The sequence below is a fragment of the Hydractinia symbiolongicarpus genome, chromosome 11 (genome assembly GCF_029227915.1).
Source record: "Hydractinia symbiolongicarpus strain clone_291-10 chromosome 11, HSymV2.1, whole genome shotgun sequence".
Lineage (NCBI taxonomy): Eukaryota > Metazoa > Cnidaria > Hydrozoa > Anthoathecata > Hydractiniidae > Hydractinia > Hydractinia symbiolongicarpus.
In genome coordinates this window covers 25,929,105-25,941,167 of record NC_079885.1, presented here as the reverse complement: position 1 = coordinate 25,941,167, position 12,063 = coordinate 25,929,105, and the positions used below count along the sequence as shown (strand labels likewise).

The window sequence follows — 12,063 nt, the reverse complement described above, 5'->3', positions numbered from 1 at the left end:
TCGGCAATAACTGATTACGTAATCGCGATTTTTTTAGATCAAGTTATATATAAATGAAAGGAGTTCTGATCCGAAGTTATTGAAGGCACGCAACCCGCACTTGAATTGATGTCATTCGTAACAAAAGCGTAAAAAATTAACACTGTCTTAGTAAAAAGATTGTCATTGACCTCAGCAAAGCAATAGGTTAATCAATAAATTTGGCAAACAATATAACGGACGATAGTAATTATCCGGGCTTTTTTTTTTCTGACTTAGGACTTAATCCATATGCACGGTTATAAGCTCTGTTTTTATCATCTCATTTAACATGTCATTACTTTGATTATTTAAAATACTACATGAATTTTTCACGTAATTGCTTTGCTGTTGTCATTGTTTTGTTTTTTTTATTTTTTTTTTATTTTTACAATCGATAAATGTCTAATTCGTCTTCAATATGTCAAAGAAAAGTATAATTACGTGTTTCCTCATCAAAATCTACCTTAGGAATGTTGTAAGGAAAACCAAAAGCCTATACCTCAAAATGTTACTGAAAAAACCCGATATGGTAATGCTAAACTCCTTTGAAAATATAGTCATTCGAATGTTTATATTTTAAGAAGAACTTCTATAAAAATGAAACGCCAAGATATCCAGCCAAGACTGACTTCCACATTCGCACAATCATTTTATCACCTATGTTTACATTTCGGAATGTCAGGGAAAAATTATTTTTTCAATTTACGCATATACTATAAATATGGCAACTCGGTGAAAAAACTAAAATTTTTTTTGGCATTTAGTAAAGCAAGAGAACTTAAAATGTAAGTAATATTGAGGACGTGAAGTTTCTATTAGCCTACATGATCTGTTACTTGTTTCACCGTCCGCCAAACAACTCTATTATTTATTTAGAATGTCAATTAAAGTCGTCCCTCTCTTTGCGATGTTCACAAAATTATGTTTTCGTTTCTTGTGAGGTTTTATAACTCTTTCGAAAAACTGAACACCTTAGTGAAATAAATATATAAATATATAAATTGACAGCTACACCAGTGTTTGGAGATATTCGTTCATAACGGTTAAGCTGGTCTGATTCCTGTTTTAGCTGCTATAAAAATAAAACCCTAATAAATGAGTCTAGTTGTGGGGCTATGAAGGGGCTTAACAAAGTATTTTTTTATGTAATCTTCTGTAAGCTAATAGAAAATGAGCAAAGTATAAAAAGGAATAAAACACATATCTCGCAACTTTAACAATGAGTGTAGTTGTTAAGTTATATAAGGAGCTTATCAAAGTATTTTATTCGCTCACTTTTCTAGGTAAACTTTTTTAAGCTAATAGAAGAAAATTACCTCTGAGTAAAGTGTAAGTACTTCTCCGCATATGGCATATGCCTATGGGAGTAAAACATTATAACTGCCACACGTTTAAAATTTTAGGAATCTTGCTTGTCAAAATTTGGCATTATAAACAAAACGTTTCTGTGCATGTCACGTCTTTTCCTCGTAAGAAGGAAAGCCATTAAGATATTTTCTCTTTTCCAAGACAGACAATCCTTTCCTAACTGTATTCGGAACTTCTTGCCGCCGTTAGGCGTCTCCGTAGTACTGCATGTTTTTTCATTGAAAAAAAAGAAAGAAAAACAAATACCTTAGATTTTTGCCTGTCACTTTTTTACGGGAGACATATGGGTCATTAAAAAGAGTAGTGGCACAAATGGACAAGCAAAAAGCGATTATGCAGAAGTGCACATCTGTTCGATCTACATCTTCATCTATTTCTAGCGTTTTCATGCAGTCCACATATTTGTCGCCACCGGATTATCTTAGGAGGGTGGATGGAGGAAAAATGATTGGAAAATGTACATTTTGTGTAATTGTTTTCACGCGAGGAATTGACGTAACATAAACCCATCATTTTAACTAACATTTCTATGAGTATTTTTGGGAAAACTTATAATGCTGTTTTCCTAAGAATAGCGTCAATTATATATGAGGATTTAGATCTATAAAGTCTATAATTTTACATTTCCGTAACATGAATTGTGAGCAGTAAATAATAGTTAAAATTGCTTGTGAATTTTACCGACCACCACTGAATTACGTTTTTTTTCGTTTGCTTGACAAATGCTTAGAGCAGTCAACTTTTCTTGATCAATTAAACATGGCCTTTGAAGCTTCTTTGATAGTTACGCGTCTTAATGACCTGATTTAACTATTGTGTCATATGTCTCTTGTACTGAATATTCTGCACAAGAATTTAATGGGACCGTGTTCACTGAAATGGGCAAAAGCTTATCAAAACACAATCCGACTTCTCCACGATATATATTTTTTCAACATTAAGTAATTAAATAGTTCCTTCCATTTTCTTTATTTTGATTTATGTCCTTTGTCCTTTGTGCGACAAAGACAGAGTGGGTAATAAGCACGTCAACTACAATACAGAATTTTAAGTAACATTAAACCTCTGCTAAAATTTTGTTTTGATTAAAAAAAGCGTGTAACAAATAGAATAGGTTACTTCTATGATTTGAAGTAATTACCAAGGCCTAATTAGAGAAAAAATTGTAACTTGAATAATTACTGTCATCCGTCATATTGTTTGCCAAGATTACTGATTGTGGTTTCCGCCCTGAAAAAAAAAACTCATAGCAGATTACTTAAAACTATTTTTTTAGTAAGAGTGCTCAGGAATAATTTTTCTAACCATATGTTCCTTCAATACCGGATCATTTTTAACGAAAGTTAGCTCATTCAGAGATGTTACCCTCTCTCATTAGCTTAGGGGTTTTAATTCCATTCCAGTTACAGCAAAAAAAATTGATGGATTTTACTAGATTATTTATTGTAGAATTATGTTCAAATGCATTTTAAGGTTCACTAAACATATTTACGTTCTTCCTGTAAATTTTATGGGGCATCACGATAAAAAATTATTAGACGATGAGGATTAGAGAGGATTATATATGTGGGTGCATTTCATATCTACTGCACATGCAACACCTGTAGTGTATTTTGATTAAATTGAAGTAAGACATTCATTATATGTAACAAATACACTTGTAAAAATACATTTTCTAGTAAAAAATATAGTTACTTTTAACATCTAAAGTGTTTTAACATCTGAAGTTTTTCGCTGTTCTATATTTCACAACTTTATCATGTGCTTGCAATTGAGTGTCTGTGAATGTTACTCCGCGAAAGTTAGATAAAAATATAGCAAACAATCACAAATCTATGGTATATTTATTCAACTAGATTTGCATTTGTAATGGACAACAAACAAACACTTTGAATCTACAACATATCGGGAGAAGTAATACAAGGAAAATGAAAGGTTTTATTGAGGAAGCTATATTTACAGATACGGTAATTAGTCTGGTTAACCAACAATATTTTAATGGAGTGTGTGCAAGCAATTACCTTAATTGATTTGTAATTACTATTTTTTGATTACTAACGACTATATGGATAAACAGAACAGTTAGGTGGCCTAGAAGAAAAATAGGTATAACTTAGTCATTTATGATATAATGGGTAAAAAGGTGAATTTACTGATTTTGTAAATTGCGCCCTCCAAATAGTTCATGACATAAACCTACCTATTTTTCATCACTTCCTTGTGTAAATCAGCAAAAACATATTACTGTGAAAAGCATGAAAAATTAAAGATCGCTAATGAAATAAAAAAAGGGAACTGACACTACTGAATAATAACAATAGGCTCGTTTATACATATTATATACAATGAACTAGTGTCATCATGACTGAATAGCGTCATAGTTTAAGCCCAAAAGTTACTAGCCGCTTTGGATTAATCATTCAAATCAATTCATATCAAGACTGTCCCTGTGAATACAAGAAAGATAGTGTGTACAAAAGACGTCTGTTGTAGAATAAAATTAATAATATAATGAATGCTTCTGTTATATAACAAACCAAAAAATCATTTTGCGAATATTTAAAAGTTTTCTATTCAACTTGTATAGTTTCTATACAAGTTGAAAATAAACCATCATGTACGATTCTTTATGGCAACGGAAAAACTACCAACGTAGATGCTAAAAAATTTTATTAAGGAAAGTACATTTGCCATTTTTTCAATTGGTCTGGTTAACCAACAAAATTTAAATGAGCAAACAATTACCTGAATTGATTTTTTTAATCACAACATTTCTTAATTATTACCGGCATTGCGGATGGGAAAAACATAAGACATAGAGATAGGACATATGACGTGTATACAAAAATGTACGGTTAATTTTTTACTACTGTGTAATCATTCTAAACAATATATGACCAATTTATGCATTTACCACCACCACATTTTTCTAAATAATAGTATAGGAAAATTGCAGCAGCAATATGACTTCTTTATTTTCACAGAATCAAACATAAAGGACAGACGTCTAGATCTTCTTAAAACCTCCCAGTAAATAGAAGATAGTGTAGATAACACTAACATGCCTGTTGTTGAACACAATTGATAATACAATGATCCGAATGCTTTTATAGCGAACAAATAAAACATTAAGCCGAAATCTTAAGATATTTTAAACTCATCTTTTATGAGTGTATTCTATAAAGCGGTCCTTATAAATCAAATTATGATGTGGTTATATTTAGGTAAAATTATATTTTAAAAAGCTATTATGAGTTTGCATGGCATACTATCAAATTAAAGCATAATAAACTATAAATTCACTGTTAAAAAATATAACAGATTACTATTCTTTATTTACAAAACGTATTTAAGCAAGAATAGAAACAGACGTGGATTTCCCAAAATGATCCTGAAACGTCATTTCGCATTACTTGTGCATGAACTATCAAACAACAAAAGATTTAAGTCTCAAGGAAACTATCAGTGCGCCAACATCCTGAAAGAAATGACAAAGCAGTTGGTGAAATCAGATTAAAGAGCCAATGGAAATTGTTGACAGGAAATCTAACTAGTATAAATAGAGCTTCAATAACGTATTTCACATCACAGAGTTATCAGTGCAATTAGGAATAAACTGAAGTCAGTTATAGAAGCACCCAAGAAAAACAAAAAATGATCCTGTTAACTTCGGTGACATCTTCAGTGGTGCTGTCACTGCTGCTTGTTCATGTTGCTGCAAACTTCGGTAAGTGTTCTAAATATTTGATCCCAGGGAACAAATGTAAATTTCATGTAAATTGTTAAACGTTTAAGACCGTTACACAGCTTTACTGACCAATGGTGCATTAATTTCTCTTAGGAACGTTTACAAGTCTAGGAAATACACTTTCAAATTGTAGACCCGCCATTTCCAACAGTTACTGTGACTTCTATAGCCGATCAAATTCAGCATTTCGAACAGTAGATGGAACTTGCAATAACCTTTTCAAGACAACGCAAGGAGCTGCAAACACACCATTAGCTCGACTTCTACGTAAGTAATAAAAAAGTAACCTCAAGTATTTAATGTGCTGTATATCAATTTAGTTACATCAATATAAACTATAAATAATATAAATTGAATATCACAACAATAAAAACTACATTTAATTCGCTCCTTAGCCGCGGATTATGTAGACTCTGCTAATTTGGACACACCACGAGGATTCCCAGGAACATTTCCTTCTGTTCCTACACCTCACGAAGTCTCCGAAGCCGTCTTTTCTGTACAAATTCGTAACAGGCAAAGTGCAAGAGGACTCTCTGCAATGTTTATGGCGTTTGGACAGTTTCTCGACCATGATATTGGATATACAACACATCCAACTTGTGATGTATCAGCAGGGTAGGTTTAATCATTACGTTTCTCAATAGCAAATAGTAAAAATTATAGTTATCAGAAAATGTAATTTTGATCCCTTTTTCGTTTTTTTTAGATGTGGTTCTCTGAGTGCCTTCACTTATCCATGCTTTCCACTTCAATTCAAACGAAATGGAGCTGCGTGTTCTTCACTTGCAAGATCCTTCCCTGTGTGTCAATCTCCATTTAGACCAAGAAGTACACGGGAACAGATAAACATAATATCTTCTCATATTGACCTATCTCAAGTTTATAGCAACGATTTGAAAGTTCACAAACAATTAAGAAGATTAGATGGTAAGTCCCTTGTAATCTGTCATTAAGTCTTTCTACGTTGAGATACGTTAAAAAGGAACTTGAATGAACATACAAAAAATATTCAATAATTAATCTCGAATTTGACCTTTTGCTTCAATTTTCCATATTAAGTAGTGTTAAATAAATTTATATTTAAAACTCATTATTTTTTTCAAAGGATCTGGATTACTCAGAGTAACCTCAACAAATTTGATGCCAATACGATTGCCAGCAACAGATCCAGAATGTGGGAACCCTGGTGGTTGTTCTTTGGTGGGTGACGATAGAGGTGACGAGAATATTGTTCTCCACTCTCTTCACACAATCTTTGTCCGAAATCACAACTACATTGTTAAGCAGCTCAAAAGGCTGACAAGATCTTGGAGTGAAACATTTCTTTTTGAAACAGCAAGAAAAATCAACATTGCAATTTGTCAACGTATCGTTTACAATGAATTCTTACCAAGTCTTGTCGATTTAAACACTTACCGTGGATACAACCAATATACTGATCCTAGTATTCTTAACGTATTCTCCACAGCAGCTTTCAGATTTGGTCACAGTTTGGTACCAAACGCCTGGGCCCAACTTAACAACAACTTTGACAAGGCTTTTGACGATATATCTCTTCAAGCTTCATTTGAAAATACTGTTCCTATTCGACAACGTGGCATCGAATCAACAACCTTTGGCTTACTGGCTAATCAATCACAACCAGTAGATACAAGTTTCGCCTTTGGCATCGTAAGAAGACTGTTTGTTCCTTTGGGAGAAAATAGGCGAGAAGATCTGACAGCTTTGAACATACAGAGGGGACGGGATCATGGATTACAGACATATGGGGCTTGGAGAAGAAGATGTAACTTACCAGCCATCAGTTCATTTTCCCAATTGGTAGGTACTATGCCGTCAAATGTGGTATTGAATTTCCAGAAAGTATACAGCAATCCTAATGACATCGACATCTTTGCTGCTGGTATTGCGGAGAATCCAACAAATGGAAAAATGCTTGGTCCCACATTTCAATGTATCCAGAAAATCCAATTCGAGCGATTTAGAGATGGTGATCGATTTTGGTATGAAAATCCAGGTGTTTTCACCTCTGCTCAATTGAGAGAAATTAGGAAGATGACACTGTCAAAGGTTTTATGCAACACACTGAATGGGATTGTATCCATCCAACCGTGGGCTTTGCAAGCTGTTACTTCTTCCACGGTACGAAAAACATGTGGCAGTATACCAGATATGGATGTTTCTCCTTGGTTATATTCTAGATACTAACAATAATATTTAATAATTTATTGATTAATTTCTACGTAGTTTTGTTTACATAATTGCTAAATTTGAGGTAAAGCTGTACCTTCTTTATTTATGATAAACAGGTAAGGGAGTTATGTCTTTCCTCAACTAACTGTAGGTACACTTATTTAATCTTGGATGCAAAATCCAGTTATGTGTATTTTCCTTCTAGTCTAATTGGCAATTTAACTGTACGACAGCCGGGCATCATTAATATGTTGTAATTAAAGAGCCATTGGCACAATTATTTCCACACATTCTGTCCTTTTAACTTATCTTTTTATTGGTTAGCAAGGCAAATTGAAGAAGATTCAAATATATTTTCCTAAATAAAAAACTTTTTTGTTTCTTTGTGTACATTGTCACTTCTCCTATAGTTGTAGTAGAAACATCCTAAAAGAGTCGTGGCTCCAACACAAAGAGCTTTAAAAGAAGAAAATCTATTTTTGTGTATATAAAGCATCAATTAATATTTAAATTTAAATGGTAACTTTCTACATTAAAAATAATTGTTTTTGTTCCCATTGCAAAAAGTATTAACAAATTTCATTTAGGTTTATCATTTCTTTAAATATTTAAAATTTCTGGTGCGTTGATTTATTTTCTAAAAAGGATCTTTTGAGAACAAAACAACCTTAAATATATATTCCTAACCGTCAAGATATCTTGAGAAAAATGTAAATTGCGATTAACTATTTTTTTTATCTCTTTTTCTAAATAACCGAGGAAGGAGAAATTTAGCGTTTCGAATATGTTTAAAGAGACCATTTCAAAAAATATTTTTTTTATTGCAAAAAAGAATGTGCTTCAGAAGATGCTACACATTCTAACCACTTACACAGATTTACATTTAATTCTCGTGTTTGTATTAATAAGATAGTTTAGCTACTTCAAAATTATGTGTTATTAATTTGTAACTGCATAACAAAAATATTGGTAAAACTTAATGTTTATATGTTAATTTGATTATTAGTAAAGTATCTCTTTGATATACTGATGAATCAATCTTGCTATTGCAATTTAAAATGCAATTTTTATGCAAATCGCCTGCAATTATTGCACGCATAGTTATGGTATAGCCTTATGAACAAGATACATCTTCTCAAAGCCCACATCACGTGTATTTGTGAAGGAGTTTTTGCCAATTGGCAAAAGCGCTAATATACCGATCGATTGAAACTGTCTGAAACGTATTATTGTCTGAATCTGCTGAATTAAATCTTATTGTGTGAAGAAAAAGAAAAGTATTTACAGAGTGGTATCGCAATATTAAATTTGATCTGTGGGATCTATTTTGTTAATAGCTAAACGCGTGGCTCCCTGACGGAGTTGTTTATAACAATTCTCAATAATCGGCAGTGTTTCGATGTAGCAAAATTCGGGATTGTTAAAACGTTCTCTAATAGTTAATCACGTAACTATAACGATAAAGTCTTAACGAAGGATGGCCGTGTGTCTGGGAACTGGCATGAGCACATCCTACTGAAAGACACCAGCCACCTCAAAAAACATCAGCGTGACGTTAATCAGTCATAAGTCTTTCTTTGCATGGCATCAAGTGGTCAAGAGCTAGGTAAACAAAACTTAAGCCCTCCTTCCTCCCGGCAATAACTTTTCATAGGCTTGCCCAAATCGAATCAAACGTGGCACACTCATGGTACGTCACAAGAGGAACAAAATGGTAGCAATAAATTTCTGCTTTTGTCAGCACATTTTCAGTAAAGTCATCGAAGGCTTGAGAATTGATCAAAATACCGCTATCTACTTAAAATTCAACTACATTCTGTTTAAAGTTTCTGAAAACCGAAATAAAAGTTATTTAACATACATTCTACACCCTCGTCCCCAGGTTTTTTTGATTTGTCCCCAGGTTTTATTGATATGAGAGAAGACAAAACATACCTTGATATCGTTAAGTGATTTTTGGCTAATACATGGTCAGATTATGCAAACGCGTTATAGGGAGGAATACGGTAATTTATGCGATCCAAACATGGAGTAACTTTAGCGAAAATTTATGTTCCAGATACAGAAAACGTACGGAAAATTGTATTGTTTTACGAGTAAAAAATACAGGAAAAATTATCTTGGTAACAGCAATACACAATAAAGGTTGGAAAAGAATTAGTGCTGATTTATGAGCAAGTTACATTATACTTGAATATGGTTTAGCTAGCTAGCAAGTATACTTCCTAAATAAAATTTTTATTTGCTGAACTTAGATAGTTCATTGTTTAGAGTTCAAATCCAGTTTATTTATTTATTTATTTATTTAAAAATATTTATACAGGATGAGGACTTCAGTAATTTGCCATATATACATAAATGCAAAAAAACTGCTACCAATGTCCGTTCTGTCTGAGAATAAAAATGGAAAAAAGCAGCAAAAACAGTAAAAAAAGTAAAAACGATAAAAACAAACAAAAAATTGATCAACTAGAAATGCAACAGAATGCAGACAAGGTGTAAAGCGACTTGATGTGAGAGCTAATTAAGACATAGGTATAGTTCAAAATATTAATTCCACTTAGCCTAACTTGAAGCAGACTGGACGGCACAGTGACTAAGATAGCCGCTGAGAGTGCACATCGCCCAATAGCTGGTATCGTCTATTCAGAGAGGTACCCTCTGAGCGCCTTCATAAAAAGAGACATATTATCGATTTTTTCGAATTTCAAGTGGCAGGAAATTATACAGTTTACCCCCTGCAAAATAGAAACTCTGCCGGGCGAATTCTAGTTTGACCCGAGGTAACCTGACAATGCAGCCGTTATTTCGTGTGTTATTGTCATGTTGTTGGCTGACAAAATAATTGTCAAAATGTTCAGATGTTAGTTCATTTAGTAGACACTTTTTAACGAGTACACAAATATTACGGTTGACGAGTCACTCCGGACAATCGATCTAGCACGGTTCTCAAGTGATTTTAATTTGTTGAGCTGTGTAATTGTGAAAGGTATTCTCAATGCACTACTATAAGTGATTAAAGGTACAATCTTCATCGAGAAAACATTGTGTGCGGCTTCAGCGGTAAGGTACGGTCGTAATCTTTATAGTAGGCGTAAACGGCTGCTGGCGCTTTTAAATGATCGGTCGAAGTTGTCATTAAGCATTAACTTGCTGTCGATTACTGTTCCCAGATACTTATACTGAGAAACGAAATTTATCGGATTTTCTTGATATACAACTTGTAGAGCCTTGCATGTGTTTTCAAGCGTTTAGCCGTTCCGAACAACATGACTTCTGTTTTCCCGTTTTTTAGATTTATAATTATCTCATTTTCACGGAAATATACTGATAGTCTCTCAAGGCCTTGATCGAGAAGTTGTTTAATTCTAGTAACATCTTTATGAGCAACGTATATGACGGTGTCATCTGCGTACATTATAACTTTAGAATTTGAGATATGGTCTACAAAATCATCATAAAAAATTATAAAAAGCAGTGGTCCCAAAATGGAACCTTGTGGAACACCGCAGTAAATTGGCTCGTAGCTAGATCGAAAATTGTTAATGTCTACTAACTGACTTCGATTAAATAAGTAGTCGGTAAACCATGCTAGCTCCTTGCCTTTAATTCCGTACGTTGTTTAATAATAATGAGTGTCCGATCGTATCTTCGATAAACTGCTATTTCGATAAACTGCTCCAACTAACTTACCGCCATCTATTTCGCGACGAATACTGTCGCAAAATAAAGTAGAAGCACGTTTCGTGGAGCGTTTACTTCGAAAACCATATATATAGTAGAGTTATATGTTAAAAGAAATGAAGTTTATTATATAGACCAAAAGCTTTTATGATTGGTACAATTGTTGAAGTCTTGCTCCATGGATATTCAGTAATCTTGAAATTTGTTATGTGCTAAAAACTTTTAGAAAAAAAATGTGTACAAGAAGTTTCAGATAGTATTTAAAAGTTTTCGAACATTCTGTTATGTAAAAAAGAGCAGAATTATTAAGGGATGATACTTTAGGGGAATTAATTTTTATGAGAACTAATTTTTGAATTGAAGCATTTAAATTTTATAAGAATTATTTTTTTTGCAAAGTTAGCAAGTTTATAATATGTAGTTTAAAATACCTCCTTAATTTGGATATACTAACAAGCATTTTTTTTTTGAAAATCATATTTTTTGCTAAAAATAAAATTGAAATAAAGACTTAAACTTAGTATGACATGTTTTTAAGCTAGTTTGAAAAAAAAAATGAGACATAAAATATTTTTACTATGAGATCTTGGTTTAACTATTTTCAGGGACACCGATTTTTGACAGTTATATCAATTTTGAGAGTATATGAATTTTGACAAAGATACATGTGCAAAGAACATTAAAATCAATTGTCATGATTGACATACGTCAGAGTTTAAGTATTATATTAGGTTCTAAATAAAAATTTATGCCATGTTCAATTGTTGCAAGCAAGTTTCATATTTGTTAATTTTTTGAATGCACTATTTCACATTTAGACAATAAAAAAATCGTCCATAATCGTGTTGTAAAATTCTGTTGCAGGATGCCCATAAAAGAAAAGTCACCAAACGCCAGCCGCGGGTTGAGTTGATTTTACCTGCCCCCGCATGAATACGGTTAGGTAGTTATGAAATTTAAGGATTTCTCAGAGACACTAGATCCCCCCTTCCCCTCTCCCCCTCTCCCCCTCTCCCAAGTTTAAATAATTACATTATCTTTTCCTA

General features: G+C 32.9%; 1 protein-coding gene across 1 annotated transcript; it reads left to right on the top strand.

Annotated features, from left to right (window-relative positions):
• Positions 1 to 5,043: 5,043 nt before the first annotated feature.
• LOC130613618 (lactoperoxidase-like) lies at positions 5,044 to 9,507 on the top strand. Its single transcript, XM_057434936.1, has 7 exons — positions 5,044 to 5,116; positions 5,231 to 5,404; positions 5,533 to 5,755; positions 5,847 to 6,067; positions 6,246 to 7,329; positions 7,485 to 7,586; positions 9,393 to 9,507. The coding sequence occupies exons 1-7, from the start codon at positions 5,044 to 5,046 to the stop codon at positions 9,505 to 9,507; spliced, it is 1,992 nt and encodes a 663-aa protein (XP_057290919.1).
• The last annotated feature ends 2,556 nt before the right edge of the window (positions 9,508 to 12,063 follow it).